Source organism: Lolium perenne, chromosome 4 (genome assembly GCF_019359855.2).
Source record: "Lolium perenne isolate Kyuss_39 chromosome 4, Kyuss_2.0, whole genome shotgun sequence".
Lineage (NCBI taxonomy): Eukaryota > Viridiplantae > Streptophyta > Magnoliopsida > Poales > Poaceae > Lolium > Lolium perenne.
Window position 1 is genome coordinate 120,589,546 of NC_067247.2, and position 17,836 is coordinate 120,607,381.

At 45.5% G+C, this 17,836-nt stretch overlaps 3 protein-coding genes across 8 annotated transcripts; 1 reads left to right on the forward strand and 2 right to left on the reverse strand.

Moving 5' to 3' along the window:
• The first annotated feature begins 1,681 nt into the window (after positions 1 to 1,681).
• On the forward strand, positions 1,682 to 4,101 carry LOC127293760 (auxin-responsive protein IAA11). The gene is made up of 4 exons (XM_051323401.2): positions 1,682 to 2,243; positions 3,267 to 3,593; positions 3,690 to 3,751; positions 3,848 to 4,101. The coding sequence occupies exons 1-4, from the start codon at positions 1,915 to 1,917 to the stop codon at positions 3,883 to 3,885; spliced, it is 756 nt and encodes a 251-aa protein (XP_051179361.1). The 5' UTR covers positions 1,682 to 1,914; the 3' UTR covers positions 3,886 to 4,101.
• Positions 4,102 to 5,000: 899 nt separating this feature from the next.
• Positions 5,001 to 11,609, reverse strand: LOC127293761 (F-box/LRR-repeat protein 17). Of its 6 annotated transcripts, none has more exons than XR_007846124.2 (12): positions 10,903 to 11,609; positions 9,151 to 9,252; positions 8,519 to 8,663; positions 8,252 to 8,436; positions 8,015 to 8,119; positions 7,791 to 7,888; positions 7,442 to 7,677; positions 7,294 to 7,360; positions 7,127 to 7,212; positions 6,628 to 6,706; positions 5,417 to 5,493; positions 5,192 to 5,339 (listed from the first exon to the last, which is right to left on the reverse strand). XR_007846124.2 is itself a non-coding variant. In XM_051323405.2 (11 exons), the coding sequence occupies exons 1-10, from the start codon at positions 11,412 to 11,414 to the stop codon at positions 5,464 to 5,466; spliced, it is 1,566 nt and encodes a 521-aa protein (XP_051179365.1). In that variant the 5' UTR covers positions 11,415 to 11,609; the 3' UTR covers positions 5,001 to 5,339; positions 5,417 to 5,463. The 6 variants fall into 6 exon arrangements, 3 of the variants coding, with proteins under 3 accessions (XP_051179365.1, XP_051179363.1, XP_051179364.1); XR_007846123.2 differs by having other exon boundaries at positions 6,616 to 6,706; XR_007846122.2 differs by having other exon boundaries at positions 5,196 to 5,339; positions 5,417 to 5,515; positions 6,616 to 6,706.
• Positions 11,610 to 13,278: 1,669 nt separating this feature from the next.
• Positions 13,279 to 14,140, reverse strand: LOC127293762 (elongation factor 1-beta). Its single transcript, XM_051323406.2, has 3 exons — positions 13,848 to 14,140; positions 13,575 to 13,736; positions 13,279 to 13,445 (listed from the first exon to the last, which is right to left on the reverse strand). Coding segments are annotated over exons 1-3 (285 nt in total). The 5' UTR covers positions 13,969 to 14,140; the 3' UTR covers positions 13,279 to 13,443.
• Between the last annotated feature and the right edge of the window lie 3,696 nt (positions 14,141 to 17,836).

Sequence of the window (17,836 nt, forward strand, 5' to 3'; positions counted from 1 at the left end):
CAAAAATATAAGCAAAAATTCACAAAAACAATACACTGAACTTTTTGTGTAATAATATGTAAAAACACTAATATAACCTCAAATAGCGAGTCAAGATTGAATGTACAATGCTCATTTTTCTGATATACTCCCTCCATTCCTAGATATAGGGTATATAGTTTTTGGCACGAAAATTAAGAAACACACATTGAGGGCAAGTTACATGAGTTTTGGGAAAGATTGCTCCTGAATTATTGCTTTGAGAAAATAGAGGAGTTTGCATGAGCTAAGAAAATGCAATTAAATCCGTAAAAAAAATGTCGAAATGAGTGGTTCTACGCAATACATCTTATATTTTGAAGCTTTTTTCGAAAAAACTATACACCTTATATCAAGAAACGAAGGGAGTATAAACTAAGTGTCAGACAAGTTATGAACTTCCTTCTAAACTTTTTTTCTAGGGTCGAATATCACCAAACTCGGAATTCTCCTACATATATTTTTTTCAAAAATTATGAAGTTTTCTCATTCCCTTTTATCATTGAATTTCAATACTAGATTAGAAAGCATCTTAAAATGCATATTGTCATATTGATCCTTGGATCTAACTGAAGGGTAATATTGGTTGGTTTTGTTTTAAGTAGTATGGATCCAGGTATGGATATATATTTATTTGGTGTGTTTTATATGCTTGCCAAATGGGCAACTCATCAAACTCAACATCTTCCTTTAGCATAGGTTGTGCAAGGACTAACGAATATTGATTGCAAAGGTGACTATCATGGTCTTGTTAGAAACTCCATATGCAAAAAAGACATAATTATCTGTGATTCAACTTAATTGATGAGGTTGTTAAGCAGATCAGATTAGATGGCTAAGATGATTTTTATATATAAAAAAACTTGTATGGTAGATACTATTGTTCCAAAAAAAAATCTTGCATCTGCATGGATTGATGCATACAACCATTTTCGCAAATAATATAGATATAAATTACCGGAAATTCAATTCGGCTCCCGGGTGCGTATGCACCCTCTACCAAAAAATCATATTTTGAAATGTCGAAAAAATTTAACAAATTTTTTTACATGTACATCTTCATAATATATGTTCGTTCGTCAAGTTTCACGAAAAACTAATATTTTTTATGGTCTATATAAAAAAGAGAAAACTTATCTATGAAAAGCATTATTTTTAGCACTGAGTTTTGTCTTTTTTACACATGCCACATGATAAGTCGATTTTTTATGAAACAACCTTGTAAGCGTGTAGCACGAGAGGATTTACATGTGAATTTTTAGTTTCAATTTTTTTGAAATTCAAAATATGTGTAAGATGCATTTCAAAATAGAGGGAGCATATGCTCCCATGTTCCAAAACACCACTCCCATTAAATTACTAACTACCAAAGCAACAAGTAATATCAAAAATATATGTTGAAACGGTTCATTATCAGCACCAAGATATTATGATGCTACTGCGATACCTAGCACTACCATCCCCACACGAAGATACTCTGAATATCAACTAAGGGGTATATAACTATATATATAGTGATATTGACATGCATGATAAAACTATTTCGGGATGGAGAGCAAAAACTCAATTCGGCTCCCGGACGGAGAGTGTCCTATCTAGTATTTAACTTGTGACATGGGCAAAAAAGGTAGCCATACTGCATTCATGTATCTGTCCATACTAGGAAGGCTAGTGCTTATACAGGGATCTCCATTATATACGCCACTTCCGGCAAGAGGAAACCAAACTCTTCTTTAACCATCCACCCGCCATTATCATTCCTTCGCCCCTCTTTATCTATTTGTGTTCACAAGACAAACAGCAGCAGGAGGAGAAGCAGGCACACGAAACGAAAGCAAAATAGCAAGGAGCCAAGAACCCAAGAGCTAGCTGTTGCTGCATTGGAGCAGGTGATCAATGGCGGGCCTCGGGTTCGAGGAGACCGAGCTCCGGCTCGGACTGCCCGGCGGCGGCAAGGACGCCGACGAGGCGGGCTCCACTGTGAGAAGCTCCGGAAAGAGGGGTTTCGCGGAGACCATCGACCTCAAGCTGAAGCTCGAGCCGGCGTCAGCAACCGCGCCGATGGCGGGTGACGAGCAAGTGGCCGACGGTGTTGCGGCAGTCGAGCAGCAGCCTTCTCCGGCTGCTGCTACCGCCGCCGTCGCCGGTGATGGGCAGATGAGGCGGTCACCGAGCCAGAGCAGTGTGATCATCAGCTCGGACCCAGAGAAGCCGCGCGCACCCAAGTACGTGTTCATCCTCGTTAATCTGAATGTGAATAAATTCACTTAATCTGCATACTCACATAGCAGTCTTAAAATTTAAGATCCTTTCGTCTTCTCAAAGGAGATGACAAGTTACATTTACAAGTTTGTTGGGACGAATATGATTTCATCAACCTAAGGCTTAATCTAAGAAACCACTTTGTCTAACATAGGTTGCAAGAATCAGCATGGTTCATTTTAGCAGGAGTCCTGTTCATTGCACGGGCCTTATAGTTATAGGTTTCTTCTTCAGAAAGGAGGAATTTCAGTATCTGCAAAAAATCTTCCCGTGATTCAAACAGGCTTGAGCGCAAAGCGCACAAATTCTGGTGCTAGAACGCAGGAGTAGTACTTTTGGATCTGCAATTTGGATCCAAACTGGATACGCTGGTGCAGTGATCAATGCAACGACGAAGAGAGTACAAGAACATGTGGGGGCAATGCACTGGGGAGAACCGCAGCTAGCTAGTGCCCTGCCGACACGATAGAAAGGGTGCTCTTTTCACCTGCAAAATGTCTCTGCACGTCCACTTAGCCATCATCGTCACCACCAGACTACCAAGAGTGAGATGAATTCATCAAATCTTAGTTGCAACCCATGTTAAAACTCATAACTCGCAAAATTTACAAAGCAACTGAAAACTCACTTGCTATACAACTTACAACTGTTGGTTAGGTGTGGGGGAGTGCACGCAGCCACCCGGGTTCAATCTTGAGGGCAATCTTGGGCTCACGGAGTTTTCTTCTATAAAAAAAATGCTAACGGGTGCTACTGTTTAGGTTGGTCTCTTTTTTATAGATGCGTGAATCACGATGCAGTTGGATGGTGCATGAGTTAACTTAGCACTAACTTACTTCTGAGTTAGCTGAGAACTAGAAAATGTTGGATACAGATTTGCATACAGGGACAAGAATACGGCACCAGATTAACTTCTCAATAATATGCGATAGTATTGTTTTTCATCTGAACATAGTTAGTAATTCATTTTCGTCTGGTGTGTCCAGGGCGCAGGCGGTGGGCTGGCCGCCAGTCCGGTCGTTCCGGAAGAACATCCTGGCCGTGCAGGCCGACAAGTCAGCCGCGGCACTGGTGAAGGTGAGCATGGACGGCGCGCCGTACCTGCGCAAGGTGGACATCGGCGCGTGCAAAAGCTACGGGGAGCTCTCCAAGGCCCTGGAGAAGATGTTCAGCTCCTCCACCATGGCCGGCGGCTCCCAGGGGATAATGAACGACGAGAGCAAGCTGGTGGACTTGCTCAGCGGCTCCGACTACGTGCCCACCTACGAGGACAAGGACGGCGACTGGATGCTCGTCGGCGACGTGCCATGGGAGTAAGTGCATCACTGTGAAGTTCCATCGAGACCGATGACAATGTTGGTGCTGTTGCTAATCTCTACTTCTTTGTCTGCTCTCATGTGGAATTGCAGGATGTTCGCGGCATCCTGCAAGCGTCTCCGGATAATGAAAGGGTCAGAAGCCATCGGCCTAGGTGAGCACCTCGACAGAGCTTTTATTTCAGATTTTACATGCTTCACCGGTGCTAACTTGTTGATGCAATGTTGTTTCTTTCATCTTGATATTTCAGCGCCAAGGGCAATGGAGAAATGCAGGAGCAGAAGCTGATCGATGAAGTAAGGATGTTTATTTCAAGATTTGCTCAAGTCTGTAGTCTGTACCATAATATGATATACCGTCTACTGTCTATGATCCGGTTAAGTTCCTATCGCCCGGATCAGCGTTTTGATGTATTACCTGCGTGCGTATGTTCTGTCTTGTTGTATGTATATGGGGTATAGTATTACCTCCGATTCCAAAATATAAGCCTTTTTAGCTTATCTTTCGGAATGGAGGTAGTAGTATGTAAGAAAGATGTCATCGACATGTCACTGTTGCATACATATACGCCTTTTTCTTTTCTCCTGCCATCTTCCTTTCGCACACAGGAAAGGCGGCAGATGTCCTTCCCATTATCAAAGAAAAAAAGGTCAGATAGTGCTGCCCGTTCCACTGCAGGGATCTTGCAGTTTGTCCAACAGCAGTGCTCAATCATCATGATGCCGTTGGACAAATAATCCTCTATCGGCCTTGTTTAACTAGTATGAAGCTGCTAAGCTGTGTCCAGATTCAATGGTGTGCACACAGGAAACAATGCCAATGTTTCGTGCGCTGGTGTGATGCCTACTCGAAAACGTACATCCCCTAGTTTAACTAGTACCTCTAAGCCAGCTAAAGGAGACATGCCATGTGCGAAGAGATAGAGGATCGTGCTCTTGTACAAGTTTCTGTGGTTACGAGGCATCATACATTGTTTTGCATAGCTGTATTCTATGTCAAGGTGCAATATATTGTTCCTCAGCAATTGACTTGGTGCTAGGTTGGCCAAAAATGAATTGTCATTATTTGCAGCAGCTTCGGGCTACTTCTTCCATGCTGTAGGTGAATATTATTATTGCATCCAAAAGGTATTTGCAAGTTAAAGCTATGCTACGTTGACATATTTTATTTGTCAATCTTGTGTCCCCTTGTAATGATGCCAAGATTTAAATAATCTAGTGATTATCAAATACTCCAACTAGACCAAACAGAAGAATCTTGCATTATTCTCTTCTAGCAATTCAACAAGTAGCAGATTGTGGATATTAAAGGGCTAACCTTCTGAAAAGCATTCCAGCAAGCATCTGGGCTCAATAACAGGAAAACTTGATTTACATGTCTGCACTAAGCAGCACAGATGAAGATGACGAGTAGAACAGCCCACATGATTCAAACCATTATTGTCACAAGAACAAATAGAATATGGCTACATACTAGGACATGCAGAGTACACTGGTGGAAACCCAAAACCAATCGATACAATTTCCAATCCAGGTAGCAGCTTATACAACACGCAAAATACATATATTTATGGGTTTGGAGGTACACGGGCAAATAAATAATATTCACCGGTGCATAAATTCACAAATCAGAATGTGCACAATGCTCAGTTCTAGCTATGGTTATGTCATTATTAATCAAGAATCAAGATGAATGGTGCACCCTGCCCGCCTTAATCCAATCACTCTTTTGTCCTCCGGTGACTGAAACAAACAAAAGAGTGAGCAGATGCCCTGATATGATGCTTAGTTGATACAAAAGATCGTGAAATGACGCTTGCCTGTTTTTCTGGGAACTCTGAGAGTTGAACCCGCTTTGAACCATCTGCTAGCCGCTTGCAAGGAAGATGTGGTTCAGCTGCAGCGAACTCATTCAGAACCTGGCAAAATTTGTGGCAATGCATTGGAAAACGAAAAGGCAGGGGTAATGCTCTTCCAATTTCGACTAAGTGACAGCTTAGATGCAATTTTGTAAAGGTAACTTGGCCAAGTTTCTTAAACCGTATCAGTTAATTTGGTGGGTGCAATAAATACAAGTCCAGCTCCGGTTGTTAAGGAAGTGTGCTTGAAATTATTGCAACTCAAATTAGTTTGTTTGCTTGTTTCAGTTTTGAGCTTTCAAACCAAATTGTATTTATAGTTCATGTTTGTTTACATGACCAATTGCCAACTGCCAGTAAACATTGTGCTATCACAAAATTGTTGGCTACCACCTACCAGCGAGTTTACCACTAAAAGTTTTGCTCTACTCTGAAATCCCAAGGGTGCCGTTGTGCCAACCTGAATACCTGATAGGAGCAAAAGCTCAAAACATCAGGAGACTAATGAGTGTAGCTGGGCTGCGGGTGTACAGGTTGTGCTTTACTAGTAGCCTCCACATATGCTATTTGGGCCTGGTAGACATACAAAGTTGAAGGGCCCAAGATGTCACCTAAGTCCAATATATCTGTTTTAAAAGGAATATGGAACATCATCAAATGATCGCAGGTCCATATGAACCTGGGCCAAAGCCTCACTTCTAAGTTTGGAAATTTTCAAAAAGAATCACGGGAGTATGTTTTGGAGACAAATTCTGATTGTTTTTGTGGTTATGCCACATATTGTGTAGATTTACAATACTATACCCTTCTAGCTTGTTTTTTCGATATGCATACCACACAAATGGCCAGTTTTTCTGTCAAACAAATTCATGTTTGTAATTTGTCTTGCAATGTTCGTGTACTATTATTCTGATTTTTATACAACATTAAAGTGGCGGATTTTGATTATTTTTAAACACACCAGCAGAATCCGCACTTAGGATGCTACTATAATATGGTATTTTTTTAGGCAGGGCACAAAGACTGCTTGCAGTCCATTAAGAGATAGTGTCTGTTAGAAACCCTTAGGCTACAACATGGTTACATGCTACACAGGGCAGACCGTTATAATGTATATGCACCATGTCTAATAATATGATTCCTAAGCTAAAGAAGCTTACAGCCTGATGCACCTTCAGCTTCATGGCTTACTCCTTGCTAGACTCCATTTGATACACATTGCTTCATTAGATTCTTTCTGTTTATCAGTTTCTGAAGGGAAAAACCAAACCAAAAACCAAAAGCCAAATTAAATTATTTTTCCCACCAAATTGGAAACACGACACTACTTTCTTACTGAGTTTCAGTTCAAATAACTTTTCTAGATCAGTTTCGGTATGTTTGGTACTTCGATTAACTCTAATTATGCTCATGTTTACATCTATCAGTTGAGTCAAAAACAATGGTGAGCAAGAATCTTAAACAATATGCAACTAATACTGTGATAACATATCCAACACTAGATGGTAAAAGAAATTATCTTCCGCTTTCTGCTTGCTGCTAGCAAACGATTTGCTGCTTAGAATTTTAAACATGCCCATCTAATCACCTCGAAATTACTGGCTAAGGTGAGAAGTTCGAACTGAAACCAAAATTTACTTGGGAGTGACAAATGGGTTAACAAAGTAACACCTGGTTTCTGATTGCACCAATCAACATATCTTGACATCCAAACACATGCACATTCTTCAAATTTGGGCATTGTAGTAGCAACCGCTCTGTGGAAAGTATTCAAAATTATTGACAATTATAACAGTTACCAACAAGACAACCTGGTGAACAAGAGAACGGCATAATACCTGGGTGTAGATTTGTACAGGAGTTGAGATTCAGATCATTCAACTCTGGACATTTCACATACAAAGCCTGCCATAGATAAAATTAGTGATGGTATTATTGCATACAAGGATTTGAATGAATTCCTGCTAGCAAAATTTGAAGGCTTACATCTATTGCTGAACAGCCCCACAGACTAAGCTTCTTCAAATTCTCATGCTTTATAATAAGCTTTTGGCGCATAGGTTGCTTTTTTAAGGTGGGTAATTTTGGGCACAATCTAATCCTTCCATTAATTTCACCAAAATATGCCCCCTGTTTTTCGTTCTGCAGGTTAGAACGTAAGCTCATTCCACAGTCCATGAGCTGAAGAAGTGGCAATTGTGCTGTTGCGGCCTGGATTCCACCTACAAAATCACATAGGTGGATTCTTAAAACTGGAGCACACAATGGTTGACTGGCAAATTCATTTTTTACTGTACCAGAAATAATAAACCATGGGAAGAAATATGAGGCTTACTTGTAGTAATATTTGGGCAAAGAGCAAGGAGCAGCCTCGATAACGTGTGAGGGTACGCCTTGCAGATCATCCCAACACCATTATCACTGATGCTAGATCTGCAGTACAATCATAAGTTCAGAACAAGTATCTGCATAAGCTAATTTGACGTAGCTCCCCATTTGAAACACATCATGTAACTCCATAATTTAGTTTTATACCCAAAGAGATATATTGGAGCTTACCCACTTAAATCAAGCATATCCAAGCTTGCGCATGATCGAACAATAGATGCAACAGCTGCATCTGATACTTTTGAACCTAGAATCAATGATAGCATGCACAAGCCCCTGATGAAGAAATAGTGAGATTGGGATTTAGAGGACACAATTTAATAAAATTAGATTTCTAATGAGAAGACAACTAGAATAATATAAGATCCCGTAAGATTATGCTGGGAGCATGGTGGGGTAGAAGTATACCTGAGGTTGGCATTCTCGAGAGCAGACACAGCTTCATTAGATAGTTGAACTGATGATATGTGCAAATTTCTTAAGTTGGGGCATGAATGTCCCAAGCCATCCACCAATGAAACCAGATCGGTACAATCATTACTTTGTTGCGTGAAACACAGCGAAAGCTCACTCATATTAGGGCAGTTTATAACCTAAAACAAATCCACGGTCCAATGAATTCATGCACAAAATATAATTGTTATTACTGTAGATAGTACTTGAACACAGCATTACCGATTTTGAAACGGAGCAAAGGTCTGATAGCCAAAGAACCTCAAGGCTTGAAGAGCTTAGATTGATAAAACCAAGATTAGAGCAACCACCAATTTTTAGAGATGAGAGAGAGTGCTTCTCTGAAACAAGTCGACTTAGCTCCTCTCTGTTAGAATAGAACAACTTCATTTAATATGGGAGCTGAACATGGAGATTGTGCAAATATTCTACAAAATTGCATGACATTTCTATTTCAAAATCAACAATATTCAACACGACTTGCATGGCAAGGAAGTGGGAGATAAATGGTTTATTGCAAGCATAACATAACATGGTGCGACTATAATAAGCAGAGACAAAAATATTAGCTACATTGCATTTCATATGTAAATTCCAAATTACAGATCATCATATATACGATAAAACTAAAATCTTGGCTTGACTGTATCTAATCTTACAAGGCAACTGATAGGTGAGACGCGCACCACTTGCAAAAAACGGTAAGACCCCTTTAAAACTAATTATTCAAATTGTAACAATGCAAACATATTTGATATAAAATAGTGTAAAATAAATCACTAAATTTCAAAATTACTATATAAGTTTCAAATATTGTTGTGAATGCTAAGTGACGCTGGAGATTTACAACATACCCAGTCATACTGTTGACTGCCTTGTCAGCCATGGTGATCTCCAGAGTTTCCAAACTTGAGCAGGAAAATGCAAGACATGACAGCATAGTGGCATCAACATCACTGAATCATAAATGAACAAAGATACATCTCGTCAGTGGAACATCTTTTCATGGCATAGGTAACAAACACAGGAGGACTGAAGCTACATTAATTATCACCACAGCAAGATCAAAACAATGCAGGATTTTCCTTGTCCACTCCCGCATCAACTAGCGCATATGATAATTTCACTATAAATAAGCTTCGCCAAAAACAAGCAAGACATAGAAACTTATACCAAATCACGAAAGCTAGAACCATGTCACTTCACCGTATCCAGAATACCACAAGGTGTTTGCTTCTCTTTTTAATCAACTTTAAGTGCACCTAATAATTAACAACATAAGCAAACAATTGGACAGGAATCCTTTAGGAGACACTGAAAACAAGCGGTCGTGTCCTGTCGTCAGCAAGGTCGTTCTCAGTTTTTCATGTTGTGCACCAACTGCACACAGCAATGGCGCACATAGAATTCTAAAATCAAATGGTGATATCTATAATCTTATACAAGAATGTTATGGACAATCATCGATAGTCGACGACCTGGGATCATATCTGATCATGCATATATATAGAATAATGGTCCTCGCAACGACAATATCAGTCAGAATAAGCAAACTCATGAAACATAAGTTTGATCAATCACAGCAAAGAAGAGTTGGAAAAGGCCCTTTTTGTTTGGCACTGCAAATAGATGGATATGTTCCTTGTATGCAGAGAAATTCAGCAATAACCATTATCAAACGAGTGATATGAGCAACCCATCCCTTACAAAGTTTCCTACACTGCATGATATGAACCAACTTGCTAAGCACAGCTCAAATTCAGTCTGTAGAAGACAAGATATTTTTCTTGACAAATAAAAGCATGATCTTTCACAAGCAAAGCTAAAAAGGACACAAACAATCTGCATTCTATGGTACCCTTAACTTTGATTAAGTTGCTATATGCCCAAACACAAATATTCCTTGGATTAGGAATATACAGGGATAAGCAAACTCATCTAACATAAGTTTGATCAATCACAGCAAAGAAGAGTTGGAAAAGACACTTTTTTTTTGGTTTGGCACTGCGAATAGATGGATGTATTCCTTGTATGCAGAGAAATTCAGCAATGAGCATTATCGAACGACTGATATGAGAAACCCATCCCTTACAGAGTTTCCTACACCTGCATGATACGAACCAACTATCCAAAAACGGCTCAAATTCAGTCTCTAGAAGACAAAGATATTTTGTCCACAAATAAAAGAAATTGTTATCTTTCACAACCAAAGCTAAAAAGGACAGAAACAGTAATCTGCATTTTCTATGGTACCCTTAACTTTGATTAAGTTGCTATGCCTAAACACAAACATCCCTTGGATTAGGAATACCCAGGAATAAGCATCCTGCAGCTGGTATCAGACCCAGCGTTCCTTGAACTAGCTAGTCATTCAGAAAGTCACGTTCTTGATATTACTATAGTCAATTTTGTTTTTTAGGGATATATATATATACTGGTAGCAATTCGTGTTTTACTAGCCACCCTTTAACAATAATTAAATTGTGTAAAACAGTAGGTCATGGCCGGGAGCAGCCGCGGATGAGAGATCCAGCACCGATCCCCCCTTGGGGCTCGCAGATCGCGTCAAAATTGAATCTTCCCGGGCTAGATTCGTCCAGATTCACCTTTGCATGTGGAGCAGGAGGCGCGAGAGCGCGGCGCAGCGGGGGAGCAGGGCGGCGACGAGGCCGCCGCCGGCGGGGCGGAGGCGGAGCTCCTCGGCGGCGCGCCAGACGCGGGCGGCGCAGTCCCGCCAGGCGCGGCTGACGGCGGCGGCCTCGAGGACGCCCCGGGGGCCGAGCCGCCGCAGCACCTCGAGGACGACCTCGGTGGGCACGGCCCGCCCGCCCAGGTCCATGGCGTCCTCGTCGTCGTCCTCGTCCATCGGGTCGTCGTCGTCGCCATCGTCGTGGTGCGGCCGGGGCTTCTTGTCCGGGGAGGTGGGGGTGGCGTCGTCGAAGGAGAGGGCGCGGCGGAGGGTGGAGGAGGTGGAGGGGGAGGGGGAGGCGGGGGCGGGGGCGGGGGAGGGGAGGTTGCAGACGTGGCCTTTCTTGGGCTGGCCGCATCTGCCGCAGTTGTAGCTGCCCCGCGTCTTGGGGCGCGGCGGCGGGGGCGGCTTGGTGGGCAGCGAGGACATGGCGGGTGGGGTGTTAGGGTTTGGGAGACGGAGCCCCGGCGCGGCTAGGGCAGGGGGCTGGTGGGGAAATAGTGGGATTGAGGACGAGGAGATTGGGATTGGGATTGGGATTGGGGAGGGGTTGGCGCCATTTTTTGGGGACGGCACGAGAGGAGGAGACCTCGGACCAGATGAGGTGTGCCCCCTCCGTGGCGGAGATGAGTTCACCACCACCACCACCACCAGTGGAGTGAATGACCACGTCGACGTGCGCCTCACGGTTGGAGGCCTCCTCTTCAACTGTTTCGTCCTGGTCTCGATGGCGCTAGGATGTTCGTTTCCCAAATTTTAACCCGATGCAAATCGCGCCACCTGTGTGCCCCTACGTTTTCGGATGGGAAACCGGTGCGGTTTCAGTTATACTTTCCTTTTTCCACCCGATGCAGATCGTAGCAGCTTTGACCAACCAACCAAAGATAGGTAGCATCTTTTTTTTTTTTGCGAATAAGATAGGCAGCAGCATCTTGAGAAGGTAATTAATTAAATCCATAGTTTTATTTTACTACTTTTATTACTGTTTCGTTGGCCAAAACAAACAAGCTTTCCTTGAAATTTTCGTAAAAGATACCACCACCAACAAAGCTTTCAAAGCCAGTTTGGTCAAAGTTACATCACCCAAGGAGAGAAACAAAAGCTTGGAGAGAATCGTCCACACGAGTCTGTAGAGACATTTTCTCTTAATTTAAGTGGCATAGTAGTAGTCACCGTCGTGTACGATGAAGAAGCTAAATTAGGTATGATCAAGCTAGAACCACCGGTAGGGCCCAACACGTTGGCCCACATACGCATGTGGGGCCCGACGGCTTGGCCCACATACGCATGCGGGGCCCGGTGGTTTGGCCCACATACGCATGCGGGGCCCGGTGGTTTGGCCCACATACACACGCGGGTTGAACCAACTTGCACACAAGATGAAATCGTGACCCACAAAGGCCAATAGTTCGACAACCAAACCAATACCACAGAAACCAGAACACAAGCCCGACGACGACACCCACAGGTTCCTCAACACCGTTGACCATCCTAGAGATAGGCTTGAAGTCAGGATATGTTTATTCGATGCAGTACCGCCTGCATCATCTCGACACCAAAACCTAATCCTAACACGTGGAAAACCAATATGGCGCTCCACCGGTTCTAGATAGGCTTCAAGTTCCGATACCTTTATTACATACAGTGCCACCAGCATCATCTCGACACCAAAACCTAATCCTAACACGTTGAAAACCAATCCGGCGCTCCACCGATTCTAGACAGGCTTGAAGCCAGGCTACCTTTACTCAATGTAGTACCGCAAGCAACATCTCGACGCCAAAACCTAATCCTAACACGTGGAAAACCAATCCGGCGGGAGGTGGAGCACCGGTTGGTGATTCATGGCTCTTGCCGTGACGAACCGTGTTTTCCTACCAATAAAACCGTAGGTGGATATTTTAATAGCAAAGATTATGGTATTTTTGTCCGTAAGTAACACATGGTCTGAATCAAATGACGTTGCATGTTACTCCTCCGTTCAAAATTAGTCGCCGTGGTTTCTTTTTTAGGAAGTGAATCTACGTAATTAAACGTATGTAGGTAGATACGGAGTGTTTTTACGACTCTCGCGAGCCATCTCGCAGCATCCGTAGGAATCGGTAGGTAGAGAGCAACTAAGCCGAAAATTCTCATGTTGGACGACTTTTCGTGCGTACAAAATCTATCTATCAGTGGACAATGACCAAAGAACTTTCCATTGACCAAAAGATCGCTGGACACGCATGCTTTCCACTCAAAGCAACTGGTTGGTAGGGCACGAGCAATTCGAAGCAACAAAAAAACCGCGATACAGTATTGCAACGAATCTTTTTTTACTTATTATTGCAACAAATCTAGATCAACAAAACTACGACCAACTATTACTAAGAACAACTCGATAATCAAAAAACGAAACTAGGTGATCTTGTGCTGCTGCTTTCCGCCATCGGCCGCTTGCGCACGAGACGAGGAATTTTCCTGCGATAAGAGAAGGTTTATCATGAGGTTAGTCATCCTCAAAATTTAGACTGGAAATCTGACGGAGACGATGCATGAGAAATTGAGAAGAGTCATCTGATTGGTCAGATCAGGCACGAGATTACTCACATATCTTGTTGAAGCTGACAATGTCGGCGCTCTGCACGTACTCGTCGAGCGGCTCGGCGCAGAGGTGGTCCTCGATGAGGCTGTCGACGGAGACAAGGTCGTCGACGACGGTGAGCATGATCTGCATCTTCTTAATCCCGTACCCGACGGTAAGGAGCTTGGCTGCAAGAACAGGGGCGATCGCTTGATTAGACTTCACGAATCATGATTAGCTAGCAGCGTACGTGATTCGGAGGTGTAGTTGGGTAGATTGGGAATTAATCAACGACGTACATGCGCCCCAGGTGAGTCCCTCCATGGCCACGCCACGCACGGCCTCCTCGAGCTTGGCCATGTCGGTCTCGTCGCCCCACGGCTTCACGTCGAGCAAGACAGAGGACTTTGCGGGCGCCATTGATGGTGGGAGAAGGAGCGAATCGATCGGCGAGGTCGGTTCCGGCGGACTGGCGGCGGCGCTTCCGAGTTGCAACTTGCGAGGGCGTAGGGGCTGTGTGGGGTGGAGCGGTGCAGGGTGAGGCCATGAAATAGGCCGCCGCGCGATCGAGGAGGAGGACTCCGTGTCGAACTCGAACCCGCGGAAACTACCCACGCCACGGGACGCGGCTGGGTCGAACTCTTGGTCCGTCCGATGGATGGATTCCGGGTCTACCACGATCGAGAGCTCAAGTAGGATAAGAAGATGGCAGGTATACGGCCGGCCGCAACTCCACCACGATCTCCACGGCTCGTCGACGGGCGACCTCGCTCCTCCTCCGCGCTACCACTGTTGTTCCCGACCATCTAGAGGGCTTGTGCGTTGCAAACAAAGATTGGCTCTGGTGGTTAGGTCACTTGTGGTGAAACCAGTCCACCCAGGTTCAAGTCCTAGACTTGATATGGGTGTTTGCATTTACCTAGATTTATTTCAGGATTTAACGGGCGTTATGCTTTCAGTGGTAGGTGACGTGCCCGTCAACAGCGAGGCGTCAGTGGTGACTTCGTCAATCTCAAGATATGCCGGCTCAGTCCCTCGGAGGTGCTCATAGAGGTAGGGTGTGCGTGCGTTCATATGGGTGTGTTTGTACGTGCGTGTTTGTGAGCGTCTGCGGTGTACTGTGTTCTCAAAAAAAAGGGCTTGCGTTGCAGCAAAAACGGTGGTGAAACTTCCGAACTCACGGTTGGACTTTCCCGTCGTCGTCTCGCTTACTGGGAGGGACAAAAAGGAGAGAATATTTGAGGAGTTGAGGGTGTTGTTTCTCCCTGTTACAATGAGGTAGGTAGTATGATGTATCCTATGCATGCAAAAAAAGGCTCACTTAGGAAGGGGACTTTTGGCTCTCAGGTGCCACACACCCCCATACACCAAAAAATTTGTTGTAATTTTAAAAAATCAAAAAAAAAATTGAATCTTCCAAACCAAGTGTCGTTGCCTATTCGACGATACCCCGGAGGAGGGATCCTCACGAGGGGGAGAGGAAGTAGGGGCCATAGGGCGGAGTGCACACGGGACGGTGGTACGCGAGTTACCCAGCTTCGGAACACCTGCACGAGGACAGGGCCTACTGCTGCTTGTCTGGAATTATCTGGGCGCTTTCGCGTTCTTACAATGAGTTGTGGTTGTGCCTCTAGGGCTCCCGGGATCCGGCTTATATAGGCGCACGGATCTAGGGTTTACATGGAGAGTCCTAGCCGGATTACAGATTGCCTAACTACGGTATAATGTCTTGCCGTGTACGTCAAGGATTCGCCTTCCACATACGTCGTACTGGATCCGGGTTCATCATGGGCCTCCACGGATCCGGGTTCCTCCGAAGGTCGGTTCGGATCCGGCTTACTGACCCTGGGCTGGACTTCATCCTTCATGATCAACAGCAACTGGGCCGCCCGATGGGCCACATGCCACATCACCGTCTATGGGCCACCCGGGCTTGCCGGATCTAGGCACTGTCGATGGTACACCCATGAAGTATACCCACAACAGTAGCCCCCAGAGTTCTCCGAGATTCACCCCTTGTTTCCGCCTTGCTAAAACTTTAAAGCTTCCGTCAATCTTGGTAACATGGGGAAACTTGAAGAACTCCAACTTCACATTTTCTTACTTCCCAACTTCTTGTCGGAAATCCTCCCATCCTGCGGGACTTCATCCATCGACAGCATACCGCATGTCTCCGGGTTACTCCCCTGCTGCGGACAAGGATCTGCTTATCTTCACGCTACAACCCGGAACCTTAAAAGATTCAAACGGTTCCGCCAATTATGGCGCCATTTTCGCGCGATCTGAGCGGTAACTTATCCTTAGCCATTTTTACCGTTTAGGGTTTCGACACGTGTCACGCATCCAACGGTGCGACGCTTGCGTTCCGACCACAGGATGCGGAGCACGAATCTCCTCCCACGGCCTATAAATATCCACCGTCGACCCCTAAACTCCTCATTCACCCCCCTTTCACCTCTCTGCGAAGCGCCGCCTTCGAGCTCTCTCTCCGCCGTGCCGGAGTCTGCCGGAATCCCGCCGGAGTTTCACCGGAGCTGCTTCGCCACCGCACAGAGTTCATCCTGTTCTTAACTTCGGCGAGCCACCGCGCAAAAACCTCGTCGCCGGCGACTCCGACCACCGCGGAAACCATTACGGTGAGTTCTCGAGCTTCGTCCTTGCGCCGTAGTTGGTAGGGATGAGCTTTAGGATGCCGATGTTGGATCCGACTAAGATATGTTTCCGCCATTGTTTCCTCTTCAGATGTCTTCTTCGACTCCGCCTCCCACTTCCGAGCCAGTCATGGCAACACCCATCTCCTCCGCGCCTCCCCCCTTCGTCCCAGTTCATCTGGAACCTTCCAAGGATTCCGGAAAGAACATCGAGGGGACATCCGCTAACCCGGAAAAAACCTCCGGAGCGGAGCAAATGGAGCAGAAGGCGGAAGAAGCGACTGCTAAAAAATCCAAGGCTCGTCAGCGAGACAGCGAAGCCAAGGGGAAATGGTGGCCCTGCACCACCACCGAAATTGAACTCAAGAACCTCGAGGCGGAAGGCTTCCTGAAGCCCGGATCCTGGCGGACAGTTCCGGGTTCGTTGGCTCCAGCTCCCGAAGACGGAGAGATGGTGGTGACCAAGGCGCTGGTGGAGCGTGGCTTCTCATTTCCGCCATCCGATTTCTTCTCAGAAATCCTGAAGGCATATGGGCTCCAGCCCCACAACATATCCCCAAACAGCGTCTTGGCTATCAGCAATCACGTCGCCCTTTGCGAGGGCCATCTCCGGGTACCTCCCGAACTTCCTTTATTTCAATACTATTTCTCCGTCAAGAAGGAGAAGATCCGACAGACCTCCGAGTTGGCTACTTGCGGGTCCATCACTTTCATGCTCCGCCCTGGCCGCGTCTATCCTCCCACCGACCGCCATGAATCCGCGCGGTACTGGTCCGGAGGCTTCTTCTACCTGAAGGACGTCTCCGACCCGGCGAGCGAAAGGATGCTGCCGCCCTTCAAAAACAGCCCCGCCAGCGAGAATCCGGCCTGGACGCAATGTCCCCACCTTTTCGAGTCGCCTCAGCTGACTCGTGCAGTTAGGCGGATATGCAAGCTGACGGAGGAAGGTCTGACGGGGAAGGACCTCACCATGTCCTGGTTCACCAAGCGGATCCAACCACTTCAACATCGGGACCGCTTGATGTTCCAATATACGGGGCGCGACGATCCTATGCGTGCCTCTAAGGACAACCTCTCCGCCGACGCCATCGACAAACGGATTCGCCTCCTCATCAAGATTCAGCGTGATCTTCACATTCACGTGTGCAACAAGGACATCCACACCAACGGTTCCGGGACCGCGGTACGTTACCTTGTCGAGCCTGTCGATTCCTTTATACTTTGAATTTTGTCTAAGTTTTGGCTTGGTAACAAAGCTCGAAGCCTTCCAGGAAGGCGAACTCGGAACTCTCCTCCGGGCCCCGCAAACCGGCAATACCGACCCGGAAGCCGCGTCTGAAGCGGAAGCTCCTGAAGCTCCGCGTCTCTCCAAGAGGAAGAGGGCTGCTCCCTCCAGCCCTGCAGCCAAACGTGCCCGCGAGGCGCCTAGCATCGCGGCTACCCGTAAGGCGGAGGCGGAGAAGAAACGCCTCAAGCTTATTGATACCAGCAACCGCGCTCAACCCAACATCCAGCAATTCTTTATACCAACTGGGTAAGCATTTGGTTTCCGTAACAAGATCTTGTTGCTGCTGTGAGTTAACATACACTAACTTGTTTATGCTTCTTATTCTTTTATTGCAGAAAAAGCTCTGGAA

Coding starts and splice junctions, on each gene's coding strand:
- LOC127293762 (XM_051323406.2), bottom strand. CDS start 13,968: ATGGCGCCCGCAAAGTCCTCTGTCTTGCTCGACGTGAAGCCGTGGGGC. Junction 13,737..13,847: donor GGGACTCACCTGGGGCGCAT/GTACGTCGTTGA, acceptor CTGTTCTTGCAG/CCAAGCTCCTTACCGTCGGG.
- LOC127293761 (XM_051323403.2), bottom strand. CDS start 11,414: ATGTCCTCGCTGCCCACCAAGCCGCCCCCGCCGCCGCGCCCCAAGACG. Junction 7,889..8,014: donor GATATGCTTGATTTAAGTGG/GTAAGCTCCAAT, acceptor ATTGTACTGCAG/ATCTAGCATCAGTGATAATG. Junction 7,678..7,790: donor TTGCCCAAATATTACTACAA/GTAAGCCTCATA, acceptor GTGATTTTGTAG/GTGGAATCCAGGCCGCAACA.
- LOC127293760 (XM_051323401.2), top strand. CDS start 1,915: ATGGCGGGCCTCGGGTTCGAGGAGACCGAGCTCCGGCTCGGACTGCCC. Junction 2,244..3,266: donor GAGAAGCCGCGCGCACCCAA/GTACGTGTTCAT, acceptor TGGTGTGTCCAG/GGCGCAGGCGGTGGGCTGGC. Junction 3,752..3,847: donor GTCAGAAGCCATCGGCCTAG/GTGAGCACCTCG, acceptor TTGATATTTCAG/CGCCAAGGGCAATGGAGAAA.